This window comes from Alnus glutinosa, chromosome 11, assembly GCF_958979055.1.
Source record: "Alnus glutinosa chromosome 11, dhAlnGlut1.1, whole genome shotgun sequence".
NCBI classification, from domain to species: Eukaryota; Viridiplantae; Streptophyta; class Magnoliopsida; order Fagales; family Betulaceae; genus Alnus; species Alnus glutinosa.
The window spans coordinates 28,305,799-28,321,794 of record NC_084896.1 but is presented as its reverse complement, the minus strand read 5'-3'; the positions used below and the strand labels follow the sequence as shown (position 1 = coordinate 28,321,794).

At 35.3% G+C, this 15,996-nt stretch overlaps 2 protein-coding genes across 2 annotated transcripts; one reads left to right on the top strand and one right to left on the bottom strand.

Moving 5' to 3' along the window:
- Positions 1-2,264: 2,264 nt before the first annotated feature.
- On the bottom strand, positions 2,265-11,306 carry LOC133881474 (2-C-methyl-D-erythritol 4-phosphate cytidylyltransferase, chloroplastic-like). The gene is made up of 12 exons (XM_062320417.1): positions 11,104-11,306; positions 10,874-10,956; positions 10,713-10,784; positions 9,912-9,967; positions 8,744-8,823; positions 8,499-8,581; positions 5,884-5,961; positions 4,498-4,566; positions 3,148-3,216; positions 2,985-3,031; positions 2,559-2,649; positions 2,265-2,438 (listed from the first exon to the last, which is right to left on the bottom strand). The coding sequence occupies exons 1-12, from the start codon at positions 11,273-11,275 to the stop codon at positions 2,370-2,372; spliced, it is 969 nt and encodes a 322-aa protein (XP_062176401.1). The 5' UTR covers positions 11,276-11,306; the 3' UTR covers positions 2,265-2,369.
- Positions 11,307-11,504: 198 nt separating this feature from the next.
- LOC133881477 (NADH dehydrogenase [ubiquinone] 1 beta subcomplex subunit 3-B-like) lies at positions 11,505-15,319 on the top strand. Its single transcript, XM_062320419.1, has 2 exons — positions 11,505-11,809; positions 15,088-15,319. The coding sequence occupies exon 1, from the start codon at positions 11,571-11,573 to the stop codon at positions 11,805-11,807; it is 237 nt and encodes a 78-aa protein (XP_062176403.1). The 5' UTR covers positions 11,505-11,570; the 3' UTR covers positions 11,808-11,809; positions 15,088-15,319.
- The last annotated feature ends 677 nt before the right edge of the window (positions 15,320-15,996 follow it).

Genomic DNA, 15,996 nt, shown 5'->3' with positions numbered 1-15,996 from the left:
AAAATGCCTTGACATATTAAATTACTTCACATATTTATGATTAATGTTGTTAAACATTAAATTTGTGTAAGTCATATTATATTATGTTGATACATAGCATTCAATGTAGACAGCCCCAAAGTTCAAGAGTTGTTTATATCCCTATTTATTAACGGACATAAATTTCCTACAAATCAGTTTGTAGGAAATTTTTTACAACCCATATATAAAAATGATATGTGTCTTTTAAACATGTGAGAAACACATTTTTTTTATTAAAGCTATTAAAAAAGTATGTGAGAAGTACATGCTATTTAAACATGTGTTTCTCACATGCCAGTAGACACATGTCAAAATTATATGTGAGTTGTAAAAAATTTTCTACAAACTGATTTGTAGAAAATTTCTGTTCTTTATTAACCATTCGTACTATTTATGCCTTAGTTTACAGCTTTACATGCAATTTAGTACATTGCTTGGAATTATAAGATTGTAGTTTATTTTTCTACAAATAAACTTCTCTCATGTTAATGATTGTGAATTGCTGGGTCAATTGTGGAATATTAATTTTATTTGTAAATTTTGATATTTTTGATAAAAATTGAAACCATAAAAAAATACCTTGACATAGTAAATTACTTCACATATTTGGCTCAAACCTATACTTTGAACTACCCCAATTTAGTGGAATTTTTTTGGGCATGTGTAGTCTTGGGTTTAAGTTTTGGCATCTCTCTTACACCTATTCATATTTTCTAATATAATTTTACTTACAACAAAATAAATTGTTGAATTTGAAAACTAGTGCTTTAGATGTTAGTGATTGTGTTTATACAAGTACATTGCACTTGAAGTTTATTTCTTTCAAATTTGTCAGCATATGTTGTTAAAATAATTCATAGATCAAACTCATGTTATTCTGAGGTGTTCTACTTATTGATATGTTGTACTTTGCTACTTTTGGTTTCACTTACTTGATTATAGTTGGACAAATGGAGGTTTGTATCTTTATGAGAAGCTCTACTCAGAAAGTTTGAAATTATCAAAGATAGACTTAGGTTCTTCTTCAACTACCATCAGTAAAAGAAAGTGATTCACTTTGTATAGATGTAATTCATCTCTTTTGATATAAATCTGGCAGAGATGGGTGCTTGACTTGCTATCTTTCTTTCCTTTATAATTTTTTTTAATTTTTTGCAATCAAATAAATCCTCTCATATGAAGTTCAATGCTTAATTATTTCTTTGGTGTTTCGAAACCGTTTCTATTTTTTTCTGTACAACCGTTTCTATTCTTTTTTTTATTTAAAAGGCTTATTTTTCCTTTTATAAATTTTACATTGAATTCAGAAAAATGATGGAGAGAGAGAGATAGAGAGATAGAGAGTTTCTTATCATTGTTTTTTATACAAGAAATGATGATTTTTTTTTTTTTTTTGTAATGCACATTGTTTAGAAAAACTGTTGTTCAAAATGATCTTATAAACAAATATTTTTTTTTATATATATTTTTTGGTAGCAATTAGTTAAATGAGTGAGAAAAGAAAATTGGTTACTAATATTTTAAAGACTTTTCAAATAAATTATAATAAAAAATTTATGCTATTGAGTAAAAAACTGTTGTTCAAAATGATCATATAAACAATTTTTTTTTTTAATATTTTTTGGTAGCAATTAGTTAAATGAGAGTGAGAAAAAGAAAATTGATTACTAATCTTTTGAAGACTTTTCGAATAAATTATAATAATAATAATAATTAAAATTAAAATTAAAAAAAAAAATTAAAAAAAAAAAAAAAAAAAAAAGGCCCGCTCATAGAGCAGGTTATACGCTAGTTTTTTTTAAAATGCGAGTATGTTTTTATGTCTGCATGCAAGTAATTTTAGTTAAAATTTTACTTTTATTTATCCCCAACATATTCCATTACTGTGAGTTGTTTTGGCTTGGCAAATTAAGATAGTTGAAGCTTCATTTTACAACTCACCATCATTGAAATCATGGATATTGAATTCTTTCTATATATAGGGTCCTTAAACAAGTCTCACCATCATTGAGATTATGGGTATGGACTTCTGTAGGGTCCTTAAAATAAGATCATCGAATAATAAAAGTAACAACCAAGGCAATATGTGGTTAGCAATTCCTAGTTTGGTGAACATGAAAGATGATTTTACGAACCCTTTGCTAAAGGAGAGAACATCACCCGGTGCAGTGCAATGCAATACATTTTGTTTGAGCCATTCATTTGAAATAGGATTTTTCTCAAGTCAATAATTTAACAATTAATTATGAAGAAAAAAGATTTTATTACTCAAAACAGACAACAAAGTTGCTAAAAGAATATTGGAACAAACATAAAATACAAAAATGAAGCCAAACAGTTGGGGCTGGCTAAGAAGACTCTCCAGAGCTCATACTCAATATTCTCTCTGCAAGTAATAAATCATCTGGGGTTGTGACCTGCAAAACAATCCAAAGAGATGAAACTGCCTTCTCTCTTACACAGCATGGACTTACCAAATATCTTGATAAATCAACTTTTGAAGACAAATATCAGAGAGTAGTATTAAGTTCCAGTACCTTGATGTTGGTGTAAGATCCTTCAGTAACGTATACAGGATGCTTCAGGTGCTCCACAATAGATACGTCATCTGTGACTTCAAGTCCTTCTCTGTCAGGAAGTACAATTCTCAGAATTAGACTTCATAGAATTTGAAGAAAGACCAATTACAATTGACAAACCCCTCCACAGAGGTTTTAATTTTCTTGAAAAAAGAAATGTTTTACACCAAGGAGCATCCATTCCATAAAATAAAACTGCAGTTGGATCAGCATGAACTGCTTGGTTTGCACATAGCAGGCTATTTTTATCTACAGTAATTACATGCAACATCTTCTGTACGTTACTAATGAACAGGAAAGATTAAATTTACATCAAATAGTGCACATCATACTTATGTTTAAGGAGAAAAATAATAATACTATTAAAAAGGAGTTCTTAAGTACCTATTTACAAGCTCAAAACCCTTTTTAAGTAACTCGGGTTTAATGACCTGCAAAAAGAAATCGATTAGGCAGCAACATTATTATTCACCCTATGCACCCAAAAAACGATCCTCTAAAACAAGATATATCAAATATATATAGGTAGATGCTTTCAACATTAAACCTGTGGGGTCTGCATTTCCCAAAGTTTTTTCCTGTCCAGAGTTTTTACTACAAAAGATTCGCTGTTGGCCTGCACAAGATTAGAAAACAAGTTTCACTATTCACCAGGTCAATTGATTGAGAATATTTATGCTAATATCAAGGTGATAATATGCACAAATTATATTAGACAGCCGTGTAAATAAAAGATATTAAAGCTCACTGAAAAACATAGCAGACAACAGGGAAGATCCTACACAACGTGACAGTTTTGCAGAAGCTATAATGTGCTCTTGCATGTGTTAAATGAAGAACAGAAACATAATAATTGGTAGCAGGAGTATATTCTATGCACTATAGTTTTTACATGGTATAAGCAAAAATTCATTGAATGACACCAAAGGGGAGCCTGTGTTAAATGAAGAACAGAAACATAATAACTGGTGCAGGAGTATATTCTATGCACTATCGTTTTTACATGGTATCAGCAAAAATTCATTGAACGAAACCAAAGGGGACAAAACCCAAGTACAAAGAAAAATAAGTTGGTAATTGAAAATGTGCACCCACAATAATGTAAAGGGCCAAAAAGTTTTTAGAGAGAGAGAGAGAGAGAGAGAAGAGAGGGAGGGAGAACACTTATTGTCTATACTATACAGAGGGTTTGACTATCAATTTGCGCCAATTCCATCATCATCACAAATGACCAATGGGACAAAATATGTGTGATCTATCAGTCACACAGCAAAGGAAACACAACCCTCGTGTAACTAGATATAAATAGGGACGATAGTGAAAATAATGGCTACGAGATACCCAAATAGTGTACCATTTAGGCATTTATATGACCCGAAGTTGTTCAAATGAAGGCTCCATTGAACTAAGAAAATATCTTTGGAAATTGAAGTAAAAGATATGGAAAAGAGAAATCCTAAACAAAATAGAGAAGAGAAGGGAAATGCAAAGATCTACTACTAGAACAAGAAGCCACCAAATAGGAAGAATTTGTTCTGACCAAAAAAGCACATGAAACTCCTTAAAAATCAGTTATATAGATATTCATCTGAATCATAAAGGCTATACAACAGAACTTCATAAATTAACAGAACTACCAATTTTTGTAGCAAAAATGTAATGTGAAGTTGACGTTTTTGTTCTAAACATTCAAGCCTTCAAATAATTTCTTTTCCAACTTGCAATCATTTTTATTTTCGGGTAAGTAATGTATTAAAAGAAAAAAAAAATAAATAAATAAAAAAAAAAAAAAAAAAAAAAAAAAAAAAAGAAAGAAAGAAAGAAAGAAAGAAAGAAAGAACAAAGGTAAAGGTGCAATCTTAAAATATCAAAGTAACTGTCGACAATCAATCAATACCTCTTTGATCGTAGCTTTTACAGGAACCCCAAGTACTGCTGCTCCATTCAGCCAACCATCTTTAAGAACCTAAAACCAAACAATTGACAAAGTCTAATCATTGAAGAGCAGGGGAAGAAGGGGAAGAAGAGCAGGAGGTATAGTGCCGAAGTAACACAGGAGAATACAATATGCATTCCCAAATATTATCAGAATAGCTCGCATTGAAACTCACCATGTTCATAGATGACATCTTTTGAAACGTACTTTATAGTTCTACAAGGTAGTCTAGCAACTAAGCCTCATAACTGCTTCCACTTGTCACATGGAGGCTATGGAGCTTTAGTCTTTTTCTTCTGACCCTCAAATATTGCCAATTTTGGACTGTCAAGCAAGTTAGCAACTACGTTCTAATATTCACACTAGATGCTTCAGACTAGTGCCAATAAGAGTAAGCTACTATTTTCTAATATTCAAACTAGCTTAAAAAGAGTACGCTGAAGCAAACTAGTCCTTAAACAAATCCCCCTTGCAAAATATGCAGATTGCAGGTTATTTCTACATTTTGTATATTCGACCAAGTTCTTAATTTGTTCCTATTTGTGATTTCAAATCCTTTCATCTATCAAGTTGGAGACTTAGAGTGGTTGTAAGCAAGCAAATAGAAAGGTTACCTTATTATTCTTCATTTTATATAGGTACACAATACAAATTTAAAGAACGGTTGAAAAAACCTAGATATTGAAATGGAATCCTCAATAAAGACACTCCAAACTCCAAGAGACATTGCCTGTATTAAGCTTACCCAAACATAGATTCTCTACAACTGCTCTATCTAAAAGGAAAAAAAAAAAAAAAAAAAAAATGAGGGCATAGGCATAACAGGTTATGCATCAAAATTCAATCCTCCACATATATTCATATCACACCCTAATATTACCTCATCAAATAAGATGCTGAACAAGAATGACAATTTTAAACTAAGGGAAATAATTGGAATTGAAAACATAGAGTATGTGGGTATGATAAGAATTAGAAAAATGATGAACGTGCCTTGATGGAGGGGCAGGGAGGGTTGTTTGAAGGCTTATGGATATGCAGAAGCAAGGGTCAGACAATCAACAGTGTTCATTTTTCAGTAAGTATTGCTGCTCAAGGATTTCAGAGCTAAGGGAAAAAATGCCTCAAAAAGATAATGCAAGTATAGATCTCCCTGGTGCAACTTCCACCGCCTGAACATGTAAAGTCCAACATTCAAGCAGGGTAAGGAAAGAATATTTCACTGATGATTGGAGAAAAGCAACATTGTATATCTCCTAAAAAATAATTCACCGATGATCGTCAATAATTTGTACAACAAAAGCTAATGCACTGGATAAGAGTAGAGAAAAGTTCTCTAAGCCAAACCTTTTCTATATCTCCTGATGATACCAAAGGTCTTGCAGAATCATGGATGCAAACAAGCTCTGAGCTTAAATCAACTGCCTGTAAACAGAAGTAGCATTAAAAATAAGCAAAGAGATCTGTAATCATTCAACATACAATCAAAGGCCTTATCAAACCTAACAGAACCATTTATCACATCGGTCTCATGAAATGTCACTGTTATACAACAGAAGCAAATGGCCATAAAGCATATAGCCATACATGATTCCACTTGCACAAATGAAATTAAATTTAATTAACAAGCATGGTCTTGATGCTGCCACCGTGCCTTGCAGCTCTGGGTTCGTCCCTCCTCCTCTCATAGGGGCGGCCAAGATGGGTGAGAAAATTCACTCTTCTCTCCCTGTGTTGCAGCCTTCTAAGCCCTTCCAGCATTACTACCGGAAGGCTAGGGATCTCGGGGAAGGTCAAGTGAAGTGGAATGATGGGCTACTTGCATATTCCATGGAAGCTTCTAAGAAGTCTGGTGGCTTATGTATTAAGGCTTCGATTGAAGAGCCTAATTCTAAGGAAGATTCTACAGCCCCCCTTTGAAGTCTTCTGCAAGTGCGACAAGCAATGAGAAGAAGGAAGTGAGCAATGAGAAGAAGGGCTTCCTTCGGAAAGGATTTATCAACCTGAGGCCGGTTGTGTTAACCCCTTCCACCTCTCTCTCCTTGCCCTCTGAGTTGGCCCCGTCTTCGACTTCGGAGGACAAGGAAGTTGGTGTTGTGAGGGACAACGGCATTTCTCAACAGTGGCTTGTTGGGTTCAATCCTTCTGGGGAGGTCATGGTGGGGGAGCAGGATGAAGAGTTTTGGGATGGGGTGCCTTTGGATTGGGAGATGGATGATGGTCTTGACGTGGAGTCATTGGCAATTCTCGATGCTATTACAAAGGATTTTTATCGAGATCAATTGGTAGCTCGCAAAAAGACCAAAGGCAAGAGGGAGCTTTTGAATTTGAAAAGCTCCGTTAACTATGGAGATGTGAGCGCTCCCTCAAGATGTTGAAAAGGAAAGGATCCCATGACATAAGGTTGTGTTCTCTTTGGTGGGTTTTGTGGTCTTGGGTTGTTGGGTTTGTTGGGTTTGTTTGGGCTCCTTTGGGTTTTTTTGGGTTTGTTTGGACTCTTCTTTTGGCTAGCTTTTGGTTGCTTCTGTGTATACTACCGGTGTACTTAGGGGGGCCTTACGCTTTTTAATAAAACTTTTCTTATCAAAAAAACAAGCAGATTTACAACCAAGTACAAATATTACGAACATGAGACAGGAGATTGTCTTTCTTTTGTCCTACACAGTCCATTTAAGCCTTTACATAAACAAAAGCAAAACTAGATAAGGTACAATGCTACTCTTAGTAACTATCACTTGCAGTATCTCAAACAATCCAGGTGCTTAGAAACCTAGCTTACTGTAATAACCTTATTTTTTTTCTCCTTCTGAGGCTTAAGCATCAAACTAAAACTCTCTTCCTATGACATCCTTGCTGAATAATATAGTTGCATTATATTGAAGTTCCACATCTTGGACTAAATTTCATCCTAAGCGTGACCTCAAAAAAAAAAAATCCCAGCTAAAACACAAAACTTCAAAATGCACTTGAACTGCATGCGCACAATTCTGGTTATCATGTTCTGCTTCGCAGAACCTTTGAACCAAAATCTCAAAAATTCTAGGCTTTAAGTTATTACTTTTTTTCATGGGATATAAAGTAAGATGGGTTTTGAAAAACTGTTGGCATCCATGATATACAGCAAAAACTGATGATCCATTCATGCATTCTTAGAAAACTAAAACCACACATATGGTTAGTAAGAGATATAAAAGTTGTTTTTCTGTTCAGATGTCCTAAAATGACCTGGTCGTTCGGAAGAGATTCTTTCTCGATCAGAATAGGTTATTTATTTACATGGTCTAATAGGAGGGAGGAGGGCCCCATTTGTCAAGTACATATTTATGGTATAATGAATTCGCGAGAGCTCGTATGGGAAGAGTTGAACATAAAGTGTACTGACATTGACAAATTCAAGCCATAGAATTTAATTTAATTTTAGGCAGAGAACAAACTTTCTTTACTAGCAGTTGCAGTTAAACCTTCAGCAATCATGTTTTGGATCATGGTTTTCCATGACCATATTTCTTATACTTATCAGCAAAAGGGGGTAAAGTAAGGTCATCCATTTGACACATGAGCCAAGAAAAGAGAAACTACTTACGTCTACAGCCACAGGTTGCAATTTCTGGTATTATGAACTCATTGAAAGAATTAACATAAAGTAAACCAAGATCAACAACAAAATATTTAAATTCAATTTTTAGAAGAGTACAAACTTTCTTTAGTAGCAATTCAAGGTATCTTCAGTGAGCTATTTAAGGCGAGACACCAAGATTGAGATTTTCCTTGAGCATGTTTCTAAATGTTATTACCAAAAGGAGGAAGTAACACCATTTTACTCTCTTAACACCCAACTAATTATTGTTACTAAGAAAGGTTGGCAAAATGTTCAAATATTATAGGCTCATTATTGAACAGATAAGAAACAAGATTTGGTTACTAAAGAAATAAGACTTACTTAAAAAAAAACTTGCCACTACCTGAAGTCCACTGTAGACAGAATCTTGTCTTTCCTTCCCAGGGAGTGTGAATTTAAGTTCCACACAAATCTTCTCTTTGGTTCCTAAGAAAAAGAAAAACGTTACTTTGAATATCTTTTATAGTACTAGAGCCAGCAGTATAAAACATAGTCAAGTGGCAGATACATTTTATACAAAGGAACCCTACTACACGCACACATGCGAGCGTGAGAGTGAGAGAGAGAGAGAGAGAGGAGATCTGAAACCTTCAAAAACGTCCTTGTAGGAGGGATCACAAACCACAATGATTTCCTTCACTTCAATCAATTGTGAGAAAGTGTACAAACTGCAAGAATTCAGCATATAATTACTTCATAAGCACAAAAGACAAAGTGTCAGTAAAGAATGAGTGTAAAATTGAGGCAAAATTACTTAAGGTGCACCATCCTAATATTGCCTTAGAAGCTGGACCTACATATGAGTCCCACCTAGGGGTTCTTTCTGCCTAGTACTACAAAAACATGAATCAGGTCGAATCTTTAGTTAGATAAGGCTCACTGTGTCAATGCCATGAGCATGTTGAATTCACACTTGGCACTCCAATATGGTGAATCTTTTGCCTTTGTAACTGACTGTTGATGGCAATTGTAAGCACATTGATTGCAACAATAAGTTCTAGAGTGATACTACGCAATTATGGTTTGTCTCAAAGTTTAAGCAGGCTTTCGTGTTGCACAAAATTGTTTCCAGATGTTTAAATTGATAGTAAACTAGAATAAGGGTTCCAATCCGTTCAATGGAAGAAATTTAAAAGCATGATACTCAGGGGTAGTACCATGGTATAGGGTTGGGGGGGGGGGGGGGGGTGGAGGCGCTATAAAGATCCTCTATTAAAATTTTCAAGACTTTGGCTAAGTGAAAAAAGAATGAGTTAGCCCTCCAAGGAGTTTAAAATGCCAAGTTCAATTTTTGGAATTTTTTTTTTTTTTTTTTTTTTGAACATGTCTACATCAAAATAGACAACTTCTGTAAAGTTACAGAATTTAGAAAGATGTAAAGTTCACATCTAAGATTATTTTTAGACATCTATCAAATTTGATAGCTTTTTTTACGCAGCATAACTTATGAGTTATGACTTACTTTGGTATCAGAAAATTAAGACTTTCTCTTCATTTTCTTTTCTTTTTTTCCATTACTCACATTCAGACATATATTTTTATTTTAAACTATGTTTTTTCTTGAGTTGCATCAATATTATAGTCCCCCCCTCCCCCTTCCCTCAGCAAAAACCTAATATCACTCCTGATGATACTGGCCATCCATTCTTCAGTTACAAAAAAGATGAGGTTCCAAAAGTCCTCAAGAAGAATCTGAAACCAACCCTGTGTAATGGGAATAAGACATTCATAATGGAGTTAAGTTGTTGCCATTTACCTATATAAAGCAATCGGTTGGCCTAAAAGTGGGATATACTGCTTTGGCATGCTCGCCTATTTGCACAAACATAAGAGAACCATCATGTGGCAGATGAGGAATAGCCAAATTATAGACAATGAAGAAAATGGGAGTATGTGTGAGGCGTATGTAAGCAAGCTTTATATAAACACACAAAAGGACATACATATATGTATGTATGTATGTTTGTATATATGTATCCGTGTGTGTAAAGATACATAACTATCAGATATCTCAAAAATAACAACAGAAATAACAATATGAATAATCTAAATGATGAGGGTCATGCTTGCCTCTGGAACTATATTTGCTTGAATAAGATGTAAATTCTTGAGTCAAGCAGTTGAAAGATGAGGAAAAAATACATTTAACCCAAAGAAGAATGTAGAAGCCTATGCGTTAGGCCATTAGGGAACCTAAATACTAAGTGCATTCCATTGTCTTCATTCATAACTCCAAGCAAGGTCATCTGATTGTCTTACTTTTTTTAAAAAAAAAAAAAAAAAAAAAGGAAATGGAAAAAACAAGGTAAATTTGAAAGGATTAATAGTTAGATAAAACATAATTGAGTATTGAATTTTAACTCCAAGTATCTTGTAAAGTACAAGAAAACCATGATACCGTTTAAAGCAGTTTACCGTCTTCTTTTGCCAAAGATAATATGGGCACATGAGAAAATTGTTTGTTTGGAACTTCCATGCGAATGAAACAAAGGACTATGGTTTACATATAAAGTGAAAGGCAGGCGCATCCGAGTTGAGAATAAAGAAGAAGACTTACTCCCATCCTTTTTCCCTTCCCTCCAGCCAATAGAATCACCGATACGCTCTTCTCCTTCACAACTCTAGACTCCTGCGTAAAACAATTCACAAAATGACCAAGAAAAGAATGAAGGAAATCCTTCCAATTGTTTTTTCAAACATAATAAGTCTCAGACTCACTTCATTCTCAGAGTTTGCGGAGCAGCGAGGAGTGATCCTTAATCTACAAGCTCTCGCCTTTTCCCTGAATTCAAATTGAGGACCTGATAACACCACCACAGCCAAATTTAACTTGTATATAGTTTTTCTTCAACAGAAAGTGACAAAACAGTAAGGTACACTGTACGAATCCCAATGTTTTTGTCGGGAAGCAAACAGCGTGAGGTTTAAGGAGGAGGGTTTGACTTTGCCTGGAAATGGAAATGTAAGGTTGGATTGTGAGTGTAGTACTGGAATTGACTTGGCGGGAATTCGGTGATTAATAGGGAAAAGCGAACGAGAAAATGAAGAGAAACCAAACGAAGCAGCAGCAGGAGGAAGAGGAGGAAAGCTCAGGTTCACGGGAAGAAGAAGCGCCGCCATCTCTCTCTCTCTCTCTCTCTCTCTCTCTCTCTCTCTCTCTCTCCGTAATACAACTGCCACCGCCCACCGGTAGCTTGAAACAAGAAATGGGCTACTTGACAAAAACCGGAAAAAAAATAAAATAAAATAAAAGCATGGGCTTTTAGGAAATGGGCTAGTAGAAAAGTTAAGGGTTTTCGTATATAAGTTAGGTTGGTCCAGTCCACCCAAAAAGCTCTTGTTTTCTGATTTCTATACAAATTTCAAGAAAGGAGAGGAAGACGAAGTAGTACTGAAGAGAGAGAGAGAGAGGAGAATGGCGAACAAGGCACTGGGACCGACGGGAGAGTTCTTCAGGAGGAGGGACGAGTGGAGGAAGCACCCGAGGCTGACGAATCAGCTGCGCCACGCCACTCCTGGCCTCGGCATCGCCCTCGTCGCCTTCGGCGTCTACCTCGTCGGCGAGCAGGTCTACAACAGGCTCTATGCCCCCTCCTCTTCTTCCCACCACCACCACTCTGCTCCATCTACTTCCTCTGCTGCTTCTCACTGAAGGTCTGAATCGCAAATGTTTGGGATTTTCTTTGGTTTTTTATTCGATCTTTTGTGCTTTAGACCAATTTTGACCCTGACCCATTTGAGCTTCTGATTTTCGGTGGAATGGGTTTCTTGTATTATGTTTGGTTTTGGCCAAATGGGTCTCCTTTGATATCGTATTTTACTTTCTACTATATGTCTATGTGCCGTAATCTTGTGTTTCTATGATAACTTGATCAAACTGATGGTCTTTTACAATTGAACCCTAATTGATCCAATAGTTTTTTTTTTTTTCATTTGAGGTAATTAATTGGTTGTTTTAGTGGGAGCTGGTGACCTCTAACTCCTCCTGTGGAGGATAATACCCACCGGGTGCGTCCTTTTTTTTGGGGGGGGAATTGAGAAACTTTTCGTGAAAGGTATCTATTTCTTCATGTAGAATGAGGGATTGTGTTATTAACTTCTTGTGAAAGAAGGTGAGAGATGTTGCCTTGCAGTCTTTTATGAATTGAACGTGGAGATCGGGGTTTTGACCATAGGGATAAATGTCGGGAATTTTTTTACCGATGTTGATTCTCTTTGCCTAGGAAGAACATTTGGAGGTCAAAGGCTCCTTTAAGGGTGGTTTTCTTCACTTGGACAGTATCCTCAGGAAAAAGAGTGGGAAAACACCTGATCATCTCCTTCTTTATTTTTTTTATTTTTTTATTTTTTTGATGAATAAGCACTTTTCATTCCAAACAACTGCAAAATACAATCAACGGTCTAAACAGACCAACAAAACACCAAGGCCCTAGCTAGAAAACAGAAACAAACCAAGGGCACAAAACAACAAACAAAACAGGAACATTCAAACCAGAACAGAACCAGTAATGTTCCACATTTGGCAGAGATTAATGTTTTCCTTAGACTTGATAAACCTGCCCTTCCCTGAAATCCGAGAACGGATCTCCCAGAAAATCCTTTTAAGAATCTGCTCCTCCGTTTTTGGCCGACCTTGAAATCTAAGCTCATTTCTTGCTTGCCAAAGATTATACACCACAGAGCTTAAGATCAACTTGCAAAGTACAGCCAGCAGAATTTTTTGTTCTCCAAGTACTGCAAGCTTTCTCCATCACACCTTGCCAATCCAGCTGAGGATTGAGCTTAAAACAACGGAGCATACAAGTTTTCCAGATGCGGGAACTAAAACTACACTAGAAGAAGAGGTGGTCACGGCTCTCTATACAATTTCTACAAAACAGGCACTGATAATGACCTTGAACACCCCAAGCCACTAGCCTTTCTCCTGTGGAAAGCCTGTTAAGCACAGCCAGCCATAAGATGAAAGCTTGTTTAGGCATAGCTTGAGGAAACTAAAATATAGGCCACCATCTAATTTCTTGCTTCCTCTTCCTCATAAAATCCCAGTTATCCAAACTAACATTCTTTATTGTGATATTGCAACCAAGTTTGTAGAATTTGATTTTTTAGATGTTTGGAGTATAGTGGGTTATGCTTAGAAAGGTGGTGGAGCTATTGGCATGTTGGAAATGAAGGTTTGGGCAGAATGATTTTACCATTGTTTGGAATGTAATATCTTCTTGTTTATTGTTTAATGTGGTGCATTTGGAGGGAAAGAAATGCTCGAAGTTTTGAAGATTGTTAGAAGATGAGTTTGGAGCTATAGTTGTGTTTTCTTAAATACTTATAAAAAAAAATAAAAGGTTGTGGAAAGATTCTTGCAGCGGATAATATCAGGAAGCGAAAGATCGTCATTGTGAATAGATGCTACTTGTGCAAAAGAGACGGGGAAACTGTGGACCACCTTCTTCTTCATTGTGATGTGGCTTCTACTTTGTGGAATCACGTTTTTTCTCGGTTTGGTATGTCTTGGGTTATGCGTAGGAGAGTTGTCGATTTATTTTCTTGTTGGTGGAAGGCAAGTAGGTCAAGGAGTGCTACAGTTTGGAAGATGGTACCTATATGCATTCTTTGGTGTGTTTGGAAGGAGAGAAATCTTAGGTGTTTTGAAGACTTAGAGAATTCCATGGAGAATATTGTTGCATTGTTTTTACATTTGTTGTATCTTTGGACGGAGGCTTTTTTGTCACCCGTGTCTATTAGCTTTTCTGATTTTCTTGTTCGTTTTTCTTTGCCTTCTTAGGCGTTTCCTTTTGTATACCTCCAGTGTACTTAGAGGGGCGCCTTACGCTTTTTTTCTTTATATAAAATTTCATTTACTTATCAAAATAAAAATAAAGGTTGTGTATTCTTAAATCTCACTCTTTGAATGGATCTTTGTTAACTCTTCTTAATATCTCTAGCTTTGTAGATTTTTGCGCTCACTTTCCTCGTTTTTATCTTGTAGGGTATTTTTCTCTTGTATACATCATGTGTACTTGGGTTGCGTCCCTTGCACTTTTAATGAATTTGCTCTACTTATATAATAACAAATATCAATGAACTCAACATGCATATGTTTGAAATTTCAATTGATTGCATAGTAGGAGAAGAGCACCTGTCAATTAGAGTTGGGTTATAAAAAGAAAAACTAATTGTTCACTGGCTGACTGAACTCACTTGACTAAGAACTATCCCATATCTAGCTTTCATGGTTTTATAACTATAGTAGTGGTAGAGAAGTAATTTGTTCCTTTAAGTTTCTGGCCTGCATATCATATGGTAATCTGGCCACAAATAAATGAGATATTAAGATGGATGAACATCCATAGCATCAAGTATGTTTTATTTGTTGTTTTTATCTGTCTTTCTTTCCTTATTGTCATTTACCTTGTGTAGTTGGATGAGGAGTTAGTGAACTCCTTGCATGTTTTTTTTCCATATGGGTGAGATTTGATTTTATCTAATCAAAGAGTTGATCTGCTTGCATATCTTTTGCATCTTTTAGGTAGACCACCCATTCTAATCCATGAAATGAACTTCTGTATTTTTGAAAGACAGAGAAAGCCATGTTGTCATACGATGGTGTAAAACTGAGTAAATTTATTATTTCTGGACCCTGGTTGTGACTTGTGGTTTGAAAAGGTCAAGTTTTGTCGAGTGCCCAATAATTGCAAGCATTAGCACTGCAAAAGGGGGTCAGTTTGTATTTTTTTCTGGAAGATTTTTAATTCTGCCAGCTAAATCTTAACCTCTGGAGGTGCTATTATTTGAACATGTTGTGATTGGAACCTGACAGAACTGGTGCTTGCAAATTGAAGATAATCACACTGCTGTTATTTTTGCTCTGCCACATTTAGAACATATTTATGGTCTTTGCAAATTGATTGTTCGACAAATAACTAATCTTGCAGATGAGCGATTGGTGAAGGGAAGGAAGCCTGGGCCTCTTGTATTTCAGCATTCCTCTTTCCGACTTGGTGTTTAGTAATAAAAGGTTTCAAAATGGACATGGAACTGAAAGCATGTTATTTTTATTGTATTTCATTAGTTGGAATGTGGAACTTATAGCAAAGCTGCTATGTAGATCTTTAAAATACTGTCCCTTTATGTTTCTATTCACTATCCATACACTTGATGGCCCAATCTATGTTTTTCAATTTTTTTTTTTTCTACAATTATAGTTGTCTTTCTTTGGTTGGTTTCCTTGTGCTACTATTGCATGATTTTTGGATTAGAATTTTGTGTGGTTTTTACTTGTCCTGGTTTCCATGCAAGGGGAGCCTTTAGGCAAGAATAACACTTTTAACATGATCTTCCATTTTATAAGGTTCCTTTTCATTTTTCTTAAAATTCATAAACCCAGACCATCCACTTGTGGCCGGAAATGGATCATCTTCATTTCAAGTGAAATAGAGAGGAGCCGGTTAGTTATAAAACAAGAGGCAAAATTGTCATTATAACTAATCGGCAAATGGAGAGGATCTGTTTGCCTTGTGGTCTGTCGGCCCTATGGCGATAATAATAATATATATTTTCTGTATTTTTTTATTCTCAAAAGTCATTTTCAAATGAGAGCTTATCAAACACATTTTGATAGGAAAAAAAAAATAGAAAATTGTTTTTTTCTTCTAAAAGAAAATTTCTAAAACAAGTTTTGGAAAAGAAAAACTAAACGATATCCCATGTCTTGTACACTTTTCATACCAAAACACGTTATGCAATGAGACTAATGCTTTGATTGTTTCGGTGTAAAATAGTTTTCGTTATAAAATAATTTCAGGGAAGTCATTTTTTAGAAAAATATTTTTCGTTGAAATTAT

Coding starts and splice junctions, on each gene's coding strand:
- LOC133881474 (XM_062320417.1), bottom strand. CDS start 11,275: ATGGCGGCGCTTCTTCTTCCCGTGAACCTGAGCTTTCCTCCTCTTCCT. Junction 8,582..8,743: donor CTACAAGGACGTTTTTGAAG/GTTTCAGATCTC, acceptor TCTTTTTCTTAG/GAACCAAAGAGAAGATTTGT. Junction 3,032..3,147: donor GGGAAATGCAGACCCCACAG/GTTTAATGTTGA, acceptor TTCTTTTTGCAG/GTCATTAAACCCGAGTTACT.
- LOC133881477 (XM_062320419.1), top strand. CDS start 11,571: ATGGCGAACAAGGCACTGGGACCGACGGGAGAGTTCTTCAGGAGGAGG.